The sequence below is a fragment of the Electrona antarctica genome (genome assembly GCF_951216825.1).
Source record: "Electrona antarctica genome assembly, contig: scaffold_199, whole genome shotgun sequence".
Lineage (NCBI taxonomy): Eukaryota > Metazoa > Chordata > Actinopteri > Myctophiformes > Myctophidae > Electrona > Electrona antarctica.
The window spans coordinates 17,538-41,680 of NW_027637166.1; the positions used below are offsets into that span (position 1 = coordinate 17,538).

The window sequence follows — 24,143 nt, forward strand, 5'->3', positions numbered from 1 at the left end:
TTGTCAGCGAATTCTGATACGGTCTTAGTGTTAGTGTTTTGAATAACACACCATTTAGTTTTAGTCCTATTTTTGAAATCATCGGAAATTGTTTAGTCTTAGTCTAGTTTTAGTCAACTATCAAAGTCTTTTAGTCGTAGTCTTAGTCAACAACATCAACATTGCGTTGAAGCCCACCGCGCCGTGTAGCAAACCCATGCCGGTGGCCGTCCGTCGGTGAACTGGGTAAACGTGCAAGCTCCGTCGCCGAGTTGAATCCAAACCAAAACGTTCTGTCGGACATGGAGGACGGCTACGGCGACGGCCGGGCGGCCGCGGTCCGCGGGGCCAAGGTCATCGCCAAGGACATCGCCAAGGAGGCCAAACGCCAGGTCAGCATCAAGGCCGGCCGCGCCGCCGACCGCGCCGCTGACGAGTACTCGGCCCAGCGGAGCTACGGGCGCTTCCAGGACGAGGAGGGGGGAGGGCGCCGTGCTGAGGACGAGGACGAAGGGGCCTCCAGTGACAACACAGGTATATAAACTACTACACTATGCTGTTATAATGAAGAGGAGGAGCCTCCAGTGACAACACAGGTATATAAACTACTACACTATGCTGTTATAATGAAGAGGAGGAGCCTCCAGTGACCTCACAGGTATATAAACTACTACACTATGCTGTTATAATGAAGAGGAGGAGCCTCCAGTGACATCACAGGTATATAAACTACTATGAGGAAGAGGAGGAGCCTCCAGTGACAACACAGGTATATAAACTACTATGAGGAAGAGGAGGAGCCTCCAGTGACAACACAGGTATATAAACTACTATGAGGAAGAGGAGGAGCCTCCAGTGACAACACAGGTATATAAACTACTACACTATGCTGTTATAATGAAGAGGAGGAGCCTCCAGTGACATCACAGGTATATAAACTACTACACTATGCTGTTATAATGAAGAGGAGGAGCCTCCAGTGACATCACAGGTATATAAACTACTACACTATGCTGTTATAATGAAGAGGAGGAGCCTCCAGTGACATCACAGGTATATAAACTACTACACTATGCTGTTATAATGAAGAGGAGGAGCCTCCAGTGACAACACAGGTATATAAACTACTATGAGGAAGAGGAGGAGCCTCCAGTGACAACACAGGTATATAAACTACTACACTATGCTGTTATAATGAAGAGGAGGAGCCTCCAGTGACAACACAGGTATATAAACTACTATGAGGAAGAGGAGGAGCCTCCAGTGACAACACAGGTATATAAACTACTACACTATGCTGTTATAATGAAGAGGAGGAGCCTCCAGTGACAACACAGGTATATAAACTACTACACTATGCTGTTATAATGAAGAGGAGGAGCCTCCAGTGACAACACAGGTATATAAACTACTACACTATGCTGTTATAATGAAGAGGAGGAGCCTCCAGTGACATCACAGGTATATAAACTACTACACTATGCTGTTATAATGAAGAGGAGGAGCCTCCAGTGACATCACAGGTAACATTATACCACTATGAGGAAGAGGAGGGGCCTCCAGTGTCATCACAGGTATATATACCACTATGAGGAAGAGGAGGAGCCTCCAGTGACAACACAGGTACACCACAGTGGTCCGACGGACAAGTACGTTTTTAATGCACTCGTCCGGAAAGATTTATTATATATATATATGGAACCTTTATTGAGAAAAAGATATCGCCTTGAGATGTATCATCTCGTTTTCGAGGGGGTCCAACACCATACAGACAATACAGAACAATACAACAGATACATTCATCCATACATAAACAGAACAATACAACAGATACATTCATCCATACATAAACAGAACAATACAACAGATACATTCATGCATACATAAACAAGGACAAAACAAACAACAAAGCTCTCCTATAACTAGCCGCTCCCACCCCACCTAATCACCCACAACGTAGCAGACTTCAGGCCTCAGTATATTCATGTAATGATGTAAAGATAATGAAAGTATTAAATAGTAATATATAATATTACTTGTCCCGGACAACAGGACAAACCTAATATATATAATCTCATGCATATCTACCTGTCACTGAGTATTATGTCTAAACTCATGTATTCTTTGAGACACACATAGCACTAATCGGTGGAGCGTGAAGACATCTTCCTCACGGCTCTAAAGCCTTCACGATATAAAGTCGACGTGTGATTTGCAGAGTTCTAATGCTGCGTTCACATTGGCAGATGCAAAAGATGCAAAGATACAAACGTCGGACGTATCTTTGCATCTTCATGTCGCTGGCTTCCATTGACAATGAACGGTAGACTGTATCTTTGTATATATTTGTATATATTCATATATATTTGTGTTTCCAGAAGGCCATGACGACGAGGATGAGATCTACGAGGGGGAGTACCAGGGGGTCCCGGCGGCCCAATGCGCTGAAGGAACGCCAGCCGAGGGCCAGGTCAGAGGTCATCATCACTGTTTCTATTCCTCACTGTAACATGTAGGTCGCCACAGGCAGCATGGCAGGTACAGGTTACAGGTACAGACTGTAAACAAAACAGACATAATTACTTCTATAAGATACAACAATTAGTGGCACAGAAACGATACACTGTAGTGTCTATAGTATCAATAGTGTGCAACAGATCAATAGTATCAGTGTGCAACAGCCCTGTACGATCCTAACCTGACCCCGCCAGATGGTGGCACTATTGAGTCAGGTTGGTACTATCCCCGCACTATGCGGAAACACAATCACAGTGCGATTACAGTGTCTGTCTGTCTGTCTGTCTGTCTCCATCCCCCCCCCCCCCCCAGGTGGCGTTGGGCCGTCCCGTCTCCGACAGCGTGAAGGGTCTCGGGGAGTTGGAGAAGGAGCGTGAGGGCGACGAGGAGGAGCTGGCGCAGCAGTACGAGCTCATCATGCAGGAGTGCGGTCACGGGCGTTTCCAGTGGCAGCTCTTCTTCGTGCTCGGACTGGCGCTGATGTCGGACGGCGTGGAGGTGTTCGTGGTGGGCTTCGTGCTGCCCAGCGCCGAGACCGACATGTGTGTCCCCAACTCTGGCGCCGGGTGGCTGGGTGAGGCTATACGCTGTTGATTCAGTTTTATACGCTGTTGATTTTAGTGTTATAGTCCTAGTCTTTGGAATGAAGTTTGGTATAGTTTTAGTCATTTGAAATGTTTTAATTTTGCCCATACATCCATCTTCAACCGCTTATCCGGAGGGGGGGGGGGGGGGGGGGGGTTGGGGTGTCAGAGCCATAGAGTAAGACAGAGTTGAGCAACTCCGTTCACTTCATGGGGCTTCAGTCCAATGGAGGCTCTCCTACATAGACTTCTATTGGCTTCAGTCCAATGGAGGCTCTTCTACATAGACTTCTATTGGCTTCAGTCCAATGGAGGCTCTCCTACATAGACTTCTATTGGCTTCAGTCCAATGGAGGCTCTCCTACATAGACTTCTATTGGCTTCAGTCCAATGGAGGCTCTCCTACATAGACTTCTATTGGCTTCAGTACAATGGAGGCTCTCCTACATAGACTTCTATTGGCTTCAGTCCAATGGAGGCTCTCCTACATAGACTTCTGTTGGCTTCAGTCCAATCAATCAATCAATCAATCAAACTTTATTTATAAAGCACATTTCCAACAGCCAAAGGCCGACCAAAGTGCTGAACAAGAAAAAATACAAATACAAAATACAACATGACATTGAAGGCAAAAAATAAAAAACAATAGCATACGTAGACAAGGAGCAACAATAAAAAGTAGAAAAGGGAACTCAAGATCAATTAAAGGCAAGGGAGAACAGATGGGTTTTGAGTAGGGATTTAAAAACACAGATCGACTGGGCAGATCTGATGGTGAAAGGCAGTGCATTCCAGAGCCTGGGGCCCGCAGCCGCAAAGGCACGGTCACCCCTACTTCAGTCCCCTACTACAGTCCAATGGAGGCTCCTACATAGACTTCTATTGGCTTCAGTCCAATGGAGGCTCTCCTACATAGACTTCTATTGGCTTCAGTCCAATGGAGGCTCTCCTACATAGACTTCTATTGGCTTCAGTCCAATGGAGGCTCTCCTACATAGACTTCTGTTGGCTTCAGTCCAACGGAGGCTCTCCTACATAGACTTCTGTTGGCTTCAGTCCAATGGAGGCTCTCCTACATAGACTTCTGTTGGCTTCAGTCCAATGGAGGCTCTCCTACATAGACTTCTGTTGGCTTCAGTCCAATGGAGGCTCTCCTACATAGACTTCTGTTGGCTTCAGTCTAATGGAGGCTCTCCTACATAGACTTCTGTTGGCTTCAGTCCAATGGAGGCTCTCCTACATAGACTTCTGTTGGCTTCAGTCCAATGGAGGCTCTCCTACATAGACTTCTGTTGGCTTCAGTCCAATGGAGGCTCTCCTACATAGACTTCTGTTGGCTTCAGTCCAATGGAGGCTCTCCTACATAGACTTCTGTTGGCTTCAGTCCAATGGAGGCTCTCCTACATAGACTTCTGTTGGCTTCAGTCCAATGGAGGCTCTCCTACATAGACTTCTGTTGGCTTCAGTCCAATGGAGGCTCTCCTACATAGACTTCTGTTGGCTTCAGTCCAATGGAGGCTCTCCTACTGTACATAGACTTCTGTTGGCTTCAGTCCAATGGAGGCTCTCCTACATAGACTTCTGTTGGCTTCAGTCCAATGGAGGCTCTCCTACATAGACTTCTGTTGGCTTCAGTCCAATGGAGGCTCTCCTACATAGACTTCTATTGGTGAAGAGCATAGCGAATAGTGACAAAGTCCTGGACGGAAGTTGGCAGAATGCACTGGACTCAGGGGCAACAGCCCAGCTTTAATGGTCTTAAATCCCTTTATTTTAGATTGTTTTTTAGTAATAGTACAACATAAACATTACAGAGACTTTAGTGGTCTCTGTACAATGCTTTAAAACAGTTGTCATGTTGCACACATGACCTAAAATTGCTGATATTTCCACCGCCCCTCGTTGAAAACATCTCGCAACCTCCAGCTTTTCACCAGAGGAGAAAAACTTTTTAATGTTTTTTTCCCAAAATGAGTTAATAGCACAGGCAGACTCTTCACATACTAGAGCATGTCTGAAATAAGTGTCAGAGCTGAAATCGACATGTAAATATGAAATAAATAAATAAAAACATGTAGGTAGGTGTAATGTTAGAGACCACAGAATACATGTAAATATGAAATAAATGCTTAACGGACCACTTCACCACTTTTCAACTCTTCTTCTCTTCCTATAATTGGTCCTAACTAATGTTCACGATAAAATACCACAATTTTTTCCTACTCAGTCTGTGTCTCATAGGAAGGCTGTGGGCAGTTTGGAAACCCGTCCACCAGTGACATCATCGATGGTGAATCCAAGCTAATAGAAACGGCAGGCTTTCTTTTCCTGAAAAGTTGCAATGCAAAAGTTGAAGCCATCGTTCTCACGATAATACAAATCTAAATACATTTTAAAACAAATCTTGTTTAAAAAAAAAACTGCCTAATGAAAAAATGGTGGTGTTTTATCATGAACATTAGTGAGGACCAATTATATGAAGAGATGTTGAAAAGTGGTGAAGTGGTCCTTTAAACATGTAGCTAGGTGTAATGTTAGAGTCCACAGAAGACATGTAAATATGAAATAAATGCTTAAACATGTAGCTAGGTGTAATGTTAGAGACCACAGAAGACATGTAAATATGAAATAAATGCTTAAACATGTAGCTAGGTGTAATGTTAGAGACCACAGAAGACATGTAAATATGAAATAAATGCTTAAACATGTAGCTAGGTGTAATGTTAGAGTCCACAGAAGACATGTAAATATGAAATAAATGCTTAAACATGTAGCTAGGTGTAATGTTAGAGTCCACAGAATACATGTAAATATGAAATAAATGCTTAAACATGTAGTTAGGTGTAATGTTAGAGACCACAGAAGACATGTAAATATGAAATAAATGCTTAAACATGTAGCTAGGTGTAATGTTAGAGACCACAGAAGACATGTAAATATGAAATAAATGCTTAAACATGTAGCTAGGTGTAATGTTAGAGACCACAGAAGACATGTAAATATGAAATAAATGCTTAAACATGTATCTATAGGTGTGTAAAACTGGTGAGTCAAACTGAACAACCAATATGTCAATTTGAAGCTATGATTCCCTGCTGACATGAAAAAACAAAAATTCAAAAACAATCCAATGGCAGTCCCTCAGTCAAATTTAGTCACATATGTCTGTGCGTGAACAGCGCTCGAGCGCTGTTTTCTGCCCCCTCAAGGGCGCCACTCTCCTAGTCTACACCGCTCTGGTGTTTTGTTGTCACGGTTACAGTCATTGTGTTGGGAAGCCTATGGGTCGTGTGTTGTCATGGTTACCAGGTGTCATGCACTGCATGAGTGGGAGGTGTTTTTAGCAAGGGAAATCTCTCCCACGCCTGAGAGAAGTACGTGCGTGCGTGCGTGCGTGTGTGCGTGCGTGCGTGCGTGCGTGCGTGCGTGCCTTTGGTAGAATGTGTGAAATAGACATTGTGAATTCTCTGACCAGCTGCCATTAACCCTAGAATGGAACATTTGCGGTAACGTTTTGAAGGCCGCTAGCCCCTCCAATGCATGGCATCATAATATGGCAGCCATGGATTTGGAGGATATTACAAAGTTTGTTTAGAGCACCTTAGAGCCAGCCAATCTAGGGACTTTAACGTCTGTTTAGGGCACTACGTGGCTGTAGATGTCATGTGGTCGAAACAAATACACACGTTTTCTCCTTTTGAGATATTTGATGTTTACATAGAACAACATAACATAAGCCATATAGAAGAACAAAATATTATGTGGGTTTTGAAAGATTTGTAAAAACGCTCAAAAACTCTGACAGTGGCTGAAGACAGTTTTAGATAGACTTTAGAAATGAAACCATACAGAAGGTGTATATTAAACCCTACAGAAGGTGTGTATTAAACCCTACAGAAGGTGTATATTAAACCCTACAGAAGGTGTATATTAAACCCTACAGAAGGTGTATATTAAACCCTACATAAGGTGTGTATTAAACCCTACAGAAGGTGTATATTAAACCCTACATAAGGTGTATATTAAACCCTACAGAAGGTGTATATTAAACCCTACAGAAGGTGTATATTAAACCCTACAGAAGGTGTGTATTAAACCCTACATAAGGTGTATATTAAACCCTACAGAAGGTGTATATTAAACCCTACAGAAGGTGTATATTAAACCCTACAGAAGGTGTATATTAAACCCTACAGAAGGTGTATATTAAACCCTACAGAAGGTGTATATTAAACCCTACAGAAGGTGTATATTAAACCCTACAGAAGGTGTGTATTAAACCCTACAGAAGGTGTGTATTAAACCCTACAGAAGGTGTATATTAAACCCTACAGAAGGTGTATATTAAACCCTACATAAGGTGTATATTAAACCCTACTGAAGGTGTATATTAAACCCTACAGAAGGTGTGTATTAAACCCTACAGAAGGTGTGTATTAAACCCTACAGAAGGTGTGTATTAAACCCTACAGAAGGTGTATATTAAACCCTACAGAAGGTGTATATTAAACCCTACATAAGGTGTATATTAAACCCTACTGAAGGTGTATATTAAACCCTACTGAAGGTGTATATTAAACCCTACTGAAGGTGTATATTTAACCCTACTGAAGGTGTATATTAAACCCTACTGAATGTGTATAATAAACCCTACATAAGGTGTGTATTAAACCCTACATAAGGTGTGTATTAAACCCTACAGAAGGTGTGTATTAAACCCTACAGAAGGTGTATATTTAACCCTACAGAAGGTGTATATTAAACCCTACTGAAGGTGTATAATAAACCCTACATAAGGTGTGTATTAAACCCTACATAAGGTGTGTATTAAACCCTACAGAAGGTGTGTATTAAACCCTACAGAAGGTGTATATTTAACCCTACAGAAGGTGTATATTAAACCCTACTGAAGGTGTATATTAAACCCTACTGAAGGTGTATATTAAACCCTACAGAAGGTGTATATTAAACCCTACAGAAGGTGTATATTAAACCATACATAAGGTGTATATTAAACCATACATAAGGTGTATATTAATTAAACCATACATAAGGTGTATATTTAACCGTGCAGTATTTAGTTTCAGTGCAGTTAAAGTAGGCTTTATCGTTTCGCTGACTCACACACATTTCCTGACATCACTTCAAAAGGCTCTCCTCTCTGTTTTTAACCACAACACCATCTGTCTTTACGAGAGCCTCTCCTCTGGGCATCGGTTATTGTTCGTCTACGGGTGTCTTTACGAGAGCCTCTCTTCTGGGCATCGGTTATTGTTCGTCTACGGGTGTCTTTACGAGAGCCTCTCTTCTGGGCATCGGTTATTGTTCGTCTACGGGTGTCTTTACGAGAGCCTCTCTTCTGGGCATCGGTTATTGTTCGTCTACGGGTGTCTTTACGAGAGCCTCTCCTCTGGGCATCGGTTATTGTTCGTCTACGGGTGTCTTTACGAGAGCCTCTCTTCTGGGCATCGGTTATTGTTCGTCTACAGGTTCCTTTACGAGAGCCTCTCCTCTGGGCATCGGTTATTGTTCGTCTACGGGTGTCTTTACGAGAGCCTCTCCTCAGGGCATCGGTTATTGTTCGTCTACGGGTGTCTTTACGAGAGCCTCTCCTCAGGGCATCGGTTATTGTTCGTCTACGGGTGTCTTTACGAGAGCCTCTCCTCAGGGCATCGGTTATTGTTCGTCTACGGGTGTCTTTACGAGAGCCTCTCCTCTGGGCATCGGTTATTGTTCGTCTACAGGTGTCTTTACGAGAGCCTCTCCTCTGGGCATCGGTTATTGTTCGTCTACGGGTGTCTTTACGAGAGCCTCTCCTCTGGGCATCGGTTATTGTTCGTCTACGGGTGTCTTTACGAGAGCCTCTCCTCTGGGCATCGGTTATTGTTCGTCTACGGGTGTCTTTACGAGAGCCTCTCTTCTGGGCATCGGTTATTGTTCGTCTACGGGTGTCTTTACGAGAGCCTCTCTTCTGGGCATCGGTTATTGTTCGTCTACGGGTGTCTTTACGAGAGCCTCTCCTCAGGGCATCGGTTATTGTTCGTCTACGGGTGTCTTTACGAGAGCCTCTCCTCAGGGCATCGGTTATTGTTCGTCTACGGGTATCTTTACGAGAGCCTCTCCTCTGGGCATCGGTTATTGTTCGTCTACGGGTATCTTTACGAGAGCCTCTCCTCTGGGCATCGGTTATTGTTCGTCTACGGGTGTCTTTACGAGAGCCTCTCTTCTGGGCATCGGTTATTGTTCGTCTACAGGTTCCTTTACGAGAGCCTTTCTTCTGGGCATCGGTTATTGTTCGTCTACGGGTTTCCTCAGAGGATAAAGCTGTGAGGATGTTTACGTTGTAATGAATATAACAGTGTTTTGTGCTGAAGTGTCGTTAAGCCCAATCACAGAGATAGATTATTGTTTATAGCCTCTTCTGGAGCGTGAAGTAAGCTCGTTAAAACAGTCGTGACACTGAAGGACACAGTGGTGTTACGGTGACCTCACTGACTGCCATTGACATCATCAAACAGTATAGGCTACGTCATGTGGTGTTTCAGTGTTTATAGAGGACGCCAGGTGCGCAGATAGGGGGGGGGGGACGGGGGGCGGGGGGGTCGACCCCCTCAGTTTCATGAGGAGGGGAGATTATCCACTCCAAAAAAAAGCCATGTACCGTGGCATGTGTTTTGCCGTGAAATCCGCTAAAAAAACGCGGAAAATCTGCGTAATTATGCCGATATCCCCCCATCCTTTTCGCACGCGCTTTGCACGCGCAGATAGCCCCCAAATATGCCCCCCCAATTATAAAATGCTATCTGCGCCCCTGGAGGGCGCTAGATTGCAATCTTCGTTCCTACTGTCACCTATGGTCATGAAGTGTTCCTACTCTATATATGGTCATGAAGTGTTCCTACTCTATATATGGTCATGAAGTGTTCTTACTCTATATATGGTCATGAAGTGTTCCTACTCTATATATGGTCATGAAGTGTTCCTACTCTATATATGGTCATGAAGTGTTCCTACTCTATATATGGTCATGAAGTGTTCCTACTCTATATATGGTCATGAAGTGTTCTTACTCTATATATGGTCATGAAGTGTTCCTACTCTATATATGGTCATGAAGTGTTCTTACTCTATATATGGTCATGAAGTGTTCCTACTCTATATATGGTCATGAAGTGTTCCTACTCTATATATGGTCATGAAGTGTGGGTCCTGGGAAGGGAAGTCTGGAGCTCTCTGGCGGAGCTGTTGCCCCTGCGACCCGACTACGGATAAGCTGAGTTGAAGATGGATGGGCGCAAGATATTAATTACATCGCCAATCAAGGAATTTAGATTTTAGCCCACGTGTTTTTTGTCTGGAGGGTGTAAGCGGTTGGAAGTCCGCCGTGTTGAATCGTTGTGCCTCGTCTGTACAGAGCGTGTCTCTCTGTATAGATTCAACATTGCTTTATGTGTCATTCTTTCCGACAGCAGCAGCAGCAAAAAACAACCACCATTTATCCTCAAATACATGACATTTATCCTCTCAGACCCAAAACCTTAGAATATGTCGGATAAGATTTTGTCCAACAATTCCACGCCGTATTGATGTCGATACCATTAGGAGAGATAACATGGTGTTGGTACCATTAGGAGCGATAACATGGTGTTGGTACCATTAGGAGCGATAACATGGTGTTGGTACCATTAGGAGAGATAACATGGTGTTGGTACCATTAGGAGAGATAACATGGTGTTGGTACCATTCGGAGAGATAACATGGTGTTGGTACCATTAGGAGAGATAACATGGTGTTGGTACCATTAGGAGCGATAACATGGTGTTGGTACCATTAGGAGCGATAACATGGTGTTGGTACCATTAGGAGAGATAACATGGTTTTGGTACCATTAGGAGAGATAACATGGTGTTGGTACCATTCGGAGAGATAACATGGTGTTGGTACCATTAGGAGAGATAACATGGTGTTGGTACCATTAGGAGAGATAACATGGTGTTGGTACCATTCGGAGAGATAACATGGTGTTGGTACCATTCGGAGAGATAACATGGTGTTGGTACCATTAGGAGAGATAACATGGTGTTGGTACCATTAGGAGAGATAACATCGTGTTGGTACCATTAGGAGAGATAACATGGTGTTGGTACCATTAGGAGAGATAACATGATGTTGGTACCATTAGGAGAGATAACATGGTGTTGGTACCATTAGGAGAGATAACATGGTGTTGGTACCATTAGGAGAGATAACATGGTGTTGGTACCATTAGGAGAGATAACATGGTGTTGGTACCATTAGGAGAGATAACATGGTGTTGGTACCATTAGGAGAGTTAACATGGTGTTGGTACCATTAGGAGAGATAACATGGTGTTGGTACCATTAGGAGAGATAACATGGTGTTGGTACCATTAGGAGAGATAACATGATGTCGGTACCATTAGGAGAGATAACATGGTGTCGGTACCATTAGGAGAGATAACATGGTGTCGGTACCATTAGGAGAGATAACATGGTGTTGGTACCATTCGGAGAGATAACATGGTGTTGGTACCATTCGGAGAGATAACATGGTGTTGGTACCATTAGGAGAGATAACATGGTGTTGGTACCATTAGGAGAGATAACATCGTGTTGGTACCATTAGGAGAGATAACATGGTGTTGGTACCATTAGGAGAGATAACATGATGTTGGTACCATTAGGAGAGATAACATGGTGTTGGTACCATTAGGAGAGATAACATGGTGTTGGTACCATTAGGAGAGATAACATGGTGTTGGTACCATTAGGAGAGATAACATGGTGTTGGTACCATTAGGAGAGATAACATGGTGTTGGTACCATTAGGAGAGTTAACATGGTGTTGGTACCATTAGGAGAGATAACATGGTGTTGGTACCATTAGGAGAGATAACATGATGTCGGTACCATTAGGAGAGATAACATGGTGTTGGTACCATTAGGAGAGATAACATGGTGTTGGTACCATTAGGAGAGATAACATGATGTTGGTACCATTAGGAGAGATAACATGGTGTTGGTACCATTAGGAGAGACAACATGATGTTGGTACCATTAGGAGAGATAACATGATGTTGGTACCATTAGGAGAGATAACATGGTGTTGGTACCATTAGGAGAGATAACATGGTGTTGGTACCATTAGGAGAGATAACATGGTGTTGGTACCATTAGGAGAGATAACATGATGTTGGTAACATTAGGAGAGATAACCTGGTGTTGGTACCATTAGGAGAGATAACATGGTGTTGGTACCATTAGGAGAGATAACATGGTGTTGGTACCATTAGGAGAGATAACATGGTGTTGGTACCATTAGGAGAGATAACATGGTGTTGGTACCATTAGGAGAGATAACATGATGTTGGTACCATTAGGAGAGATAACATGATGTTGGTACCATTAGGTACCAACATCATGCGCATAGTTTCTCCCGGCGGATCCTGCCGGGAGCTGCCTACGCCATAAAAAGCATAGGTGAGTTCCAGGCTACTAAAATGTGACTAAAACTAAAATCAAAATTTGCTTCCTCAAACAACACTGCAGACCAGCGGTGGTCCCCGGGCCACAGGTTGAGAACCTCTGCATAGCAGTGGGCTGTCAGAGTGTAATGGATCACTGCGCGGCTCCCAGCCTGCTGTCTGTGCAGGCCTGATAAGGCTCTCTGCCGCCGCCCTATCTGTAACCGGTGTCTGTGCAGGCCTGATAAGGCCCTCTGCCGCCGCCCTATCTGTCACCGCATCGCACCGAAAACAAAAAGGCTGCCTTTCGCTCCGTGAAACGCTCACCGTTCTTTTTTTAACGGATGTAACCAAGTGGACCTTTACGAGGTCCGTTTGGTTACATTCGGACACGACGCGACCTGGAGAACATTGCAAACGTTGGTGATTACTTCCCAGGAGACGGGTGTGAGAGATGACCTCATTTCCTGTGTGGACATTAAAAGGGATAAATATCTGAATTCTACGAAAAGTAGTGTGTGTGTGTGCGTGTGCGTGTGCGTGTGCGTGTGCGCGTGCGCATGTGCGTGTGCGCGTGTGCGCGCGTGCGTGTGCGTGCGTGCGTGTGCGCGCGTGCGTGCGAGTGCGTGTGCGTACGCAAATCTGCAAAATAAATGCTTACTATACTATCTTTCTTCACAAATGTGTTCATAAAGGTCATCGAAATTTGGAAATGTGGCCGTTTTTAGCCCAAGGAGTGTTTTTTTGTGCAAAACTAAATTCTTTACTTGCACTGGACTTCCCCTAACTATAATGACGTCATTACGGCTACTCCATCTGTCAGCCTGTCCCCAACTGTCACACTCCATCTGAGACGCAAACACCCCAAAAGGTCTTCATCTTCTTTCTTCCTCTCCCTCCCCCCCCCCCCCTCCCTCCCTCCCTCCAGGCAGCATAGTGTACTTGGGGATGATGGTGGGAGCGTTCTTTTGGGGAGGCCTGTCGGACAAGCTGGGCAGGAAGACGGTGCTGCTCATCTCTCTGTCCTTCAACGCGCTGTTCGCCTTCCTGTCGGCCTTCGTCCAGGACTACAGCATGTTCCTGGTCTGTCGCATGGTGTCCGGGTTCGGGTGAGTTCACCTCCCACAGTGACCAGGCCTATGTTCACCTCCCACAGTGACCAGGCCTACAGCGTGTTCACCTCCCACAATATGCACACCGTGGCCATCTTGCCAGCAAGGTGGTAACTAGGTGCATATTTCCCATTGACAGCCCATTCATCCAAACAGAAAAGTCCTATCTGATTGTAGGCTCTTAAACGACGTCAAACTCACTAACATTGCAGATCATAAAAATCCACTGTAGAGGCGTAGACATGTTATGGTGGGGTTTGGAAGAGCCATAGAGTAAGACAGAGTTACGCAAACTCACTTCATGGGGCTTCAGTCCAATGGCGGCTCTCCTACATAGACTTCTATTTAATGGGGACAACCGGACGTTTACGGAATGCATTGGAGTCTATGTGCTCGCGCGAGTACATGAACCATGTGACCAGGCTGTTTTCTGCCCCCTCAATATCGCAACTCTTCTATTAGATGGGTCTGGGTTTGGTAATGGCCCAATTTGGCACACCTGGGGTGGGTCTTCATAGGGAGAAAGCTCACAGTGAGCAGACATTTGTGGGGAGAGGCTGCACCACCGAAACTGTGTCCACATTCTGTGATGCATTAAAGGACCACTTCACCACTTTTCAACTTATCTTCCTATAATTGGTCCTAACTAATGTTCAAGATAAAATACCACCATTTTTCCTACTCTGTGTCTCATAGGAAGGCTGTGGGCAGTTCAGAAACCCGTCCACCAGTGACATCATCGATGGTGAATCCAAGCTAATAGAAATGGCAGGCTTTCTTTTCCTGAAAAGTTGCAATGCAAAAGTTGAAGCCATCGTTCTCACGATAATACAAATCTAAATATATTTTAAAACAAATCTTGTTTAAAGAAAATCTGCCTAATGATGATGTCACTGGTGGACGGGTGTCCGAACTGCCCAAAGCTCTCCTATGAGACACAGACTGAGTAGGAAAAAATGGTGTTTTATCATGAACATTAGTGAGGACCAATTATATGAAGAGATGTTTTGTTCATTTTCTGTATGTTCCTTTGAGTATCTGTTTGTTTGCCACTTATCCTAAGTGAGTTATGGGTTTGTCATTTGTTGCAAATGTAATATCTTCCCTATGTTGTTGTATGTTTGAATGCGTTGTCCTTTGTTTCTGTTTTTTTTTTAAATCATCACTCACATGCTCTCTCTCCTCCCACAGGCCAGGGGTGACTCTTTAAAAACGCACGCACGCACGCACGCACACACGCACGCACAACACACACACGAGTCTCTGCAGAAATTCAAAGCACAAACAAGCTGGGGGCTTATCCTCCAAATACATTTCCAATAAACCGTCAGGGAAAAAAAGCAATGTTTGGACAGCAGTGCTGCTGAGCACAGCAAATACAACACTGCTGTATTATTCAGCAGCGCAGCCTTCACTGATCTGCCTTCACTGATCAGTCTTCACTGATCTGGCTTCACTGATCTGGCTTCACTGATCAGCCTTCACTGATCTGCCTTCACTGATCAGTCTTCACTGATCTGGCTTCACTGATCTGGCTTCACTGATCAGCCTTCACTGATCAGCCTTCACTGATCAGTCTTCACTGATCTGGCTTCACTGATCTGGCTTCACTGATCTGCCTTCACTGATCTGCCTTCACTGATCTGGCTTCACTGATCTGCCTTCACTGATCTGCCTTCACTGATCTGGCTTCACTGATCTGCCTTCACTGATCTGCCTTCACTGATCTGCCTTCACTGATCTGGCTTCACTGATCTGGCTTCACTGATCTGCCTTCACTGATCTGGCTTCACTGATCTGGCTTCACTGATCTGGCTTCACTGATCTGCCTTCACTGATCTGGCTTCAGGCTGACTGATCAGTCTTCACTGATCTGGCTTCACTGATCTGGCTTCACTGATCTGGCTTCACTGATCTGCGTTCACTGATCTGGCTTCAGGCTGACTGATCAGCCTTCACTGATCTGGCTTCAGGCTGACTGATCAGCCTTCACTGATCTGGCTTCAGGCTGACTGATCAGCCTTCACTGATCTGGCTTCACTGATCTGGCTTCACTGATCTGGCTTCACTGATCTGGCTTCACTGATCTGCGTTCACTGATCTGGCTTCAGGCTGACTGATCAGCCTTCACTGATCTGGCTTCAGGCTGACTGATCAGCCTTCACTGATCTGGCTTCACTGATCTGGCTTCACTGATCTGGCTTCACTGATCTGGCTTCACTGATCTGCGTTCACTGATCTGGCTTCAGGCTGACTGATCAGTCTTCACTGATCTGCCTTCACTGATCTGGCTTCACTGATCTGGCTTCACTGATCTGGCTTCACTGATCTGGCTTCACTGATCTGCCTTCACTGATCTGGCTTCACTGATCTGCCTTCACTGATCTGGCTTCACTGATCTGCCTTCACTGATCTGGCTTCACTGATCTGCCTTCACTGATCTGGCTTCACTGATCTGCCTTCACTGATCTGGCTTCACTGATCTGGCTTCACTGATCTGCCTTCACTGATCTGGCTTCACTGATCTGGCTTCACTGATCTGGCTTCACTGTTTTTCTTCATAAATTAACACCCTGAGCGCACAGGACGGAGTTCTCCGCCCTTTCAATTAGTAACGCCCAGCGCTCAGGACGGAGATTGACCAAACGGGGGGGGGGTTCCAGGGGGTACCCACCAGGTCCCTGAGGGGGGTTCCAGGGGGTCCCCACCAGGTCCCTGAGGGGGGTTCCAGGGGGTCCCCACCAGGTCCCTGAGGGGGGCTCCAGGGGGTCCCCACCAGGTCCCTGAGGGGGGCTCCAGGGGGTCCCCACCAGGTCCCTGAGGGGGGCTCCAGGGAGTCCCCACCAGGTCCCTGAGGGGGGCTCCAGGGGGTCCCCACCAGGTCCCTGAGGGGGGTTCCAGGGGGCCCCCATCTGAATGAGTGATAATTAGGAATGAAACAGAGAGTGAACACTGTCAGAGATGCATTAAAACGTTTACAGCGTATAGATTTGAAACAGGAGGTAGACGTGGACGGTATAAAGACTCAACCAATCAAACGAAGCAGCTCTTGACCCTAGCGCTGGAGAGCCGACCAATCAAACGCAGTGTTGTTGTTGCAGGATCGGGGGGGCGGTGCCCATCGTGTTCTCCTACTTTGTGGAGGTCCTCGCTCGAGAGAAGAGAGGAGAACATCTGAGCTGGCTCTGCATGTTCTGGATGATAGGAGGGATCTACGCATCAGCCATGGCCTGGGCCATCATCCCACACTACGGTACGTTAGCATGTTAGCCTAGCATCAGCCATGGCCTGGGCCATCATCCCACACTACGGTACGTTAGCATGTTAGCCTAGCATCAGCCATGGCCTGGGCCATCATCCCTCACTACGGTACGTTAGCATGTTAGCCTAGCATCAGCCATGGCCTGGGCCATCATCCCACACTACGGTACGTTAGCATGTTAGCCTAGCATCAGCCATGGCCTGGGCCATCATCCCACACTACGGTACGTTAGCATGTTAGCCTAGCATCAGCCATGGCCTGGGCCATCATCCCACACTACGGTACGTTAGCATGTTAGCCTAGCATCAGCCATGGCCTGGGCCATCATCCCTCACTACGGTACGTTAGCATGTTAGCCTAGCATCAGCCATGGCCTGGGCCATCATCCCACACTACGGTACGTTAGCATGTTAGCCTAGCATCAGCCATGGCCTGGGCCATCATCCCACACTACGGTACGTTAGCATGTTAGCCTAGCATCAGCCATGGCCTGGGCCATCATCCCTCACTACGGTACGTTAGCATGTTAGCCTAGCATCCACCATGGCCTGGGCCATCATCCCACACTACGGTACGTTAGCATGTTAGCCTAGCATCCGCCATGGCCTGGGCCATCATCCCACACTACGGTACGTTAGCATGTTAGCCTAGCATCAGCCATGGCCTGGGCCATCATCCCACACTACGGTACGTTAGCATGTTAGCCTAGCATCAGCCATGGCCTGGGCGATAATACCACACTATGGTACGTTAGCATGTTAGCCTAGCATCAGCCATGGCCTGGGCCATCATCCCTCACTACGGTACGTTAGCATGTTAGCCTAGCATCAGCCATGGCCTGGGCCATAATCCCACACTGCGGTACGTTAGCATGTTAGCCTAGCATCAGCCATGGCCTGGGCCATCATCCCTCACTATCTCTGTACTCACGTACACATATGCACATATTTTGGTACGATGATGCGCGAACACTCCTAACCTAACCTAATCTAAACGCCATATTCCATGAACCTAGCATCAGTCTCTAAATGCCATATTCCATGAACATTCCATGAGGGGGGGCTCCCTGGCACTGAGGGGGGTTTCCCTGGCGCTGAGGGGGGGCTCCCTGGCGCTGAGGGGGGGCTACCTGGCGCTGAGGGGGGGCTCGCTGGCGCTGAGGGGGGGCTCGCTGGCGCTGAGGGGGGGCTCCCTGGCGCTGAGGGGGGGCTCCCTGGCGCTGAGGGGGGGCTCCCTGGTGCTGAGGGGGGGCTACCTGGCGCTGAGGGGGGGCTACCTGGTGCTGAGGGGGGGCTACCTGGTGCTGAGGGGGGGCTCCCTGGCGCTGAGGGGGGGCTACCTGGCGCTGAGGGGGGGCTCCCTGGCGCTGAGGGGGGGCTCCCTGGCGCAAAGCGTTTACAGATGGGGGGTCCATGTATGGCCAAGATTATAAAACCCTTGTTTGAGACGTGCTGGGCTACTAACGTATTGTACGACACAGGTTCTCTTATACATGCACTCGCACACGCCCACACACGCACGCGCACGCACGCACGCACACGCCCACACACGCACGCACGCACGCTAAACTACAGTTAATCTGTGTGTTTAGACTGTGATTCTAAACTACAGTTAATCTTCGTGTTTAGACTGTGATTCTAAACTACAGTTAATCTTCGTGTTTAGACTGTGATTCTAAACTACAGTTAATCTTCGTGTTTAGACTGTGATTCTAAACTACAGTTAATCTTCGTGTTTAGACTGTGATTCTAAACTACAGTTAATCTTCGTGTTTAGACTGTGATTCTAAACTACAGTTAATCTTCGTGTTTAGACTGTGATTCTAAACTACAGTTAATCTTCGTGTTTAGACTGTGATTCTAAACTACAGTTAATCTTCGTGTTTAGACTGTGATTCTAAACTACAGTTAATCTTCGTGTTTAGACTGTGATTCTAAACTACAGTTAATCTTCGTGTTTAGACTGTGATTCTAAACTACAGTTAATCTTCGTGTTTAGACTGTGATTCTAAACTACAGTTAATCTTCGTGTTTAGACTGTGATTCTAAACTACAGTTAATCTTCGTGTTTAGACTGTGATTCTAAACTACAGTTAATCTTCGTGTTTAGACTGTGATTCTAAACTACAGTTAATCTTCGTGTTTAGACTGTGATTCTAAACTACAGTTAATCTTCGTGTTTAGACTGTGATTCTAAACTACAGTTAATCTTCGTGTTTAGACTGTGATTCTAAACTACAGTTAATCTTCGTGTTTAGACTGTGATTCTAAACTACAGTTAATCTTCGTGTTTAGACTGTGATTCTAAACTACAGTTAATCTTCGTGTTTAGACTGTGATTCTAAACTACAGTTAATCTTCGTGTTTAGACTGTGATTCTAAACTACAGTTAATCTTCGTGTTTAGACTGTGATTCTAAACTACAGTTAATCTTCGTGTTTAGACTGTGATTCTAAACTACAGTTAATCTTCGTGTTTAGACTGTGATTCTAAACTACAGTTAATCTTCGTGTTTAGACTGTGATTCTAAACTACAGTTAATCTTCGTGTTTAGACTGTGATTCTAAACTACAGTTAATCTTCGTGTTTAGACTGTGATTCTAAACTACAGTTAATCTTCGTGTTTAGACTGTGATTCTAAACTACAGTTAATCTTCGTGTTTAGACTGTGATTCTAAACTACAGTTAATCTTCGTGTTTAGACTGTGATTCTAAACTACAGTTAATCTTCGTGTTTAGACTGTGATTCTAAACTACAGTTAATCTTCGTGTTTAGACTGTGATTCTAAACTACAGTTAATCTTCGTGTTTAGACTGTGATTCTAAACTACAGTTAATCTTCGTGTTTAGACTGTGATTCTAAACTACAGTTAATCTTCGTGTTTAGACTGTGATTCTAAACTACAGTTAATCTTCGTGTTTAGACTGTGATTCTAAACTACAGTTAATCTTCGTGTTTAGACTGTGATTCTAAACTACAGTTAATCTTCGTGTTTAGACTGTGATTCTAAACTACAGTTAATCTTCGTGTTTAGACTGTGATTCTAAACTACAGTTAATCTTCGTGTTTAGACTGTGATTCTAAACTACAGTTAATCTTCGTGTTTAGACTGTGATTCTAAACTACAGTTAATCTTCGTGTTTAGACTGTGATTCTAAACTACAGTTAATCTTCGTGTTTAGACTGTGATTCTAAACTACAGTTAATCTTCGTGTTTAGACTGTGATTCTAAACTACAGTTAATCTTCGTGTTTAGACTGTGATTCTAAACTACAGTTAATCTTCGTGTTTAGACTGTGATTCTAAACTACAGTTAATCTTCGTGTTTAGACTGTGATTCTAAACTACAGTTAATCTTCGTGTTTAGACTGTGATTCTAAACTACAGTTAATCTTCGTGTTTAGACTGTGATTCTAAACTACAGTTAATCTTCGTGTTTAGACTGTGATTCTAAACTACAGTTAATCTTCGTGTTTAGACTGTGATTCTAAACTACAGTTAATCTTCGTGTTTAGACTGTGATTCTAAACTACAGTTAATCTTCGTGTTTAGACTGTGATTCTAAACTACAGTTAATCTTCGTGTTTAGACTGTGATTCTAAACTACAGTTAATCTTCGTGTTTAGACTGTGATTCTAAACTACAGTTAATCTTCGTGTTTAGACTGTGATTCTAAACTACAGTTAATCTTCGTGTTTAGACTGTGATTCTAAACTACAGTTAATCTTCGTGTTTAGACTGTGATTCTAAACTACAGTTAATCTTCGTGTTTAGACTGTGATTCTAAACTACAGTTAATCTTCGTGTTTAGACTGTGATTCTAAACTACAGTTAATCTTCGTGTTTAGACTGTGATTCTAAACTACAGTTAATCTTCGTGTTTAGACTGTGATTCTAAACTACAGTTAATCTTCGTGTTTAGACTGTGATTCTAAACTACAGTTAATCTTCGTGTTTAGACTGTGATTCTAAACTACAGTTAATCTTCGTGTTTAGACTTCTCCCTCCACACTATAAGTACACATCTCTCATCGTCTCCGATGCTGAACCCATACCTTGTAAGGATGTCCCAGAGAACCCATACCTTGTAAGGATGTCCCAGAGTGCATCAGACTAATTTTAGACCGTTAGACTGCCCCCATTGGTTTACTTTATACAGACACATTTTAGACCGTTAGACTGTCCCCATTGGTTTATACAGACACATTTTAGACCGTTAGACTGCCCCCATTGGTTTATACAGACACATTTTAGACCGTTAGACTGTCCCCATTGGTTTATACAGACACATTTTGAAGCCCACTCTTTTGACAAATTTAAATCCTCGATCTTGGAACGGTCTTCAAAATAAACCGTAAACAGCTGCTGTTGAATCATGTTTTAGTATAGAGCGTCGCAGTCCCGCCCCCTTTCATGACGACACTAGAACCAGAAGTGAATTCCGCGTTCATTTTCCTCATAGACTTTTCAAAAAGTATTTATTTGAAGACGTTTACGCCGCGGACAAAGACTTACTGGAGTTAGTTGTGACAAATCATGACAACAAACACAAGGTTTTTCGCTGATCAAATAATTTGTAAGAAGAAAAACCAAACAAAAAGTGTTGTATCCTGCCTTGTTTTTCTTCTTTCTAATTATTCCCAAAACATTGTGTTTACTGTTATTTGTCGTCACAACTCCAGTTGTCTTTGTCCGCGGCGTAGACGTCTTTATATAAATACTTTTTGAAAAGTCTATGAGGAAAATGAACGGGGAATTCCCTTCTGGACCTCGGGAGGGGGCGGGACTGCAAAGCTCTATTTACAGGGACAGCGGTGGCCGAACGGTTTGCGGAGCGGTCTTGTTATCGGAAGGTCGCCAGTTCGAATCCCCGGACCGGCACGTTAAAAAATGACCACCGCTGAAGTGCCCTTGAGCAAGGCATTGAACCCCTACCATGAAATGTTCAATGAGCAGGGTCTGGCTGTAAACAAGCATCTCGAGCTTAGTCCATTCACCCTGGGTAAACAAAGAACTTTGCTTTGCTTTGCTTTACAGACCTTTAACCATATTTAAGCATAATATGTGTGTGTTTGTCTGTGTGTGCGTGCGTGCGTGCAGGGTGGAGTTTCAGCATGGGCTCAGCCTACCAGTTCCACAGCTGGAGGGTGTTCGTGGTGGTGTGTGCGCTGCCATGCGTGTGTGCCGTGGTGGCCTTGACCTTCATGCCCGAGAGCCCCCGGTTCTTCCTACAGGTAAACGAGAGAGACGCTAACATAATGGCCAACTACGAGCATGTCCGTAGTTGGCTGATAACGTCCCATAGCTAGGGAGTACGAGTACATTTGTACCTGCCGCAGAAAAAGTTTTAAAACAAACACGACAACTCAATGTCATGGTAACTAAGACATTCAAATGCAAATTTCCGATGGATAATATCTGCTCAGCTCCAGGGCCAGGAGCTGAGCAGCAACAACAACAACCCATATCCTGAAGTGACATGGCTCGATGGGAAGGGGGGTGGAGCCAGATTTGAATCTGATTTGTTCAGATTTGAACACCTCTCGCTTCTGTGTACAAACACTGAATGTTGTCTATATCGCCTTTATCCCATTTTGGGCGGGAACCCCTTTTGGTGTTTTAAGCATTATGTTATACTTTAGCTATTGAAAATAGCAGATCTACAAGCTCGTAGCGCGCCACCGAGTGCCGCGCTACGAGCTTGTAGGTCTGCTATTTTTTTTAAATCGTGAAAATGTGGCGCAAATCTTTGAGTATATATTCTTTCAGAGTGAACGTTTTTAACTCAAATATTTACTACTGTGGGGTCCCTGGAACTACATATTTGCAGATGGGGGTCGGCGGCCAAATACATTTTGGGGGGTCCTTGATGTGAAATAGTTTGAAAACCACTGACATAGAAACATGAGGAATTAGAAGACGTTTGTAGAATCGTCCTCAGGTCTAAATGGGTTAAACCTCTGTTGTTGTTATTGTGTTCCAGATGGGTAAACATGACGAGGGATGGATGGTCCTCAAACAGATCCACGACACCAACATGCGCGGCCGCGGAGAACCCGAGAAGGTCTTCACTGTGAGTCAAACACCGTAACCCCATTAAGACCTGGAACACATCTCTGTCATTTTAGCGTTTAACAACTTTTAATTTTAACCATTATTATCTTATTAGCTCGATTTTATTAGCTAGATTTAGACTATATATATATATATATATATATAATATAGCCTCATATATTGTTTGACAGCTCTGTCATCATCAGGATTGATGATAATGTGAATTTTCAGACATTTAACCGTCAATATTTAGTAAACCTGACCTTTAACTCTTTTATCCCTCTACATCGAACCTCTCAGCCGATCTACAAGCTCACAACGCCTTGTAGATCTGCCATTTCTTTTTTGCTAAAGTTCTCCTCAGAATAGGGAATTCAAGTACTTAATGTAAAAAAAAAAAAAGAAGAAAAATCTATCACCCAAAGATTTGGTAACCCACCTGTATTATCTGAGGAGCCCTCTAGGGGTCCCAGTGTGTCGATGTGTGGACTCCGCTGAGCTCACTGTCTCCCCCTGCAGGTGAACAGGATCAAGACGCCCAGGCCGCTGGACGAGCTGGTGGAGATGCAGAGCGAGTCGCGTAACTTCCTGTTCAGGATCAAGACGGAACTCGGAGCGGTTTGTTCACTTCATTCCTTTGTTGTTTTTCTGATGAATTAAAAAAGTAGTAAAATCACCTCGAAGAGGGACTTCAGGTGGTAGGCATGATGTATCATACATTGTGATTGCATATGAATTCTCTAAAGAACCTTATCAAAAGGCAGCAAATAAAACAACAATTCACTTTTCCAGCCTTATGTCACAATCCTTTATTCCCGTAACCTAAGGATTGTAACATTATTGGGGGCTCGTCCGGCACGAGCCCCCAATAATATTATAATATTATTATTATTATTATTATTATTAATAAAATAAAAAGGGATATGTAGTTTATTTCTTAATTATTTGGTGCTTGATATGTTGGTTTCTCCTGCCATAGATGTGGTTGACATGGTGTTTTCTCCTGCTATAGATGTGGTTGACATGGTGTTTTCTCCTGCTATAGATGTGGTTGACATGGTGTTTTCTCCTGCTATAGATGTGGTTGACATGGTCTTTTCTCCTGCTATAGATGTGGTTGACATGGTGTTTTCTCCTGCTATAGATGTGGT

The 24,143-nt window shown here is 44.4% G+C and overlaps 1 protein-coding gene across 1 annotated transcript in view; it reads left to right on the forward strand.

Moving 5' to 3' along the window:
* Positions 1-281: 281 nt before the first annotated feature.
* The window catches only part of LOC306919099 (synaptic vesicle glycoprotein 2C-like), a gene marked incomplete at both ends in the record, with an annotated part of 51,998 nt that continues 28,136 nt past the window's right edge, over positions 282-24,143 (forward strand). The window contains 8 exons of the mRNA XM_079531933.1: positions 282-513; positions 2,358-2,449; positions 2,809-3,070; positions 13,493-13,673; positions 16,778-16,929; positions 22,039-22,172; positions 22,922-23,011; positions 23,512-23,610. Coding sequence (XP_079388059.1) covers positions 282-513; positions 2,358-2,449; positions 2,809-3,070; positions 13,493-13,673; positions 16,778-16,929; positions 22,039-22,172; positions 22,922-23,011; positions 23,512-23,610 — 1,242 coding nt within the window. The remainder of the gene's footprint in view (positions 514-2,357; positions 2,450-2,808; positions 3,071-13,492; positions 13,674-16,777; positions 16,930-22,038; positions 22,173-22,921; positions 23,012-23,511; positions 23,611-24,143) is intronic.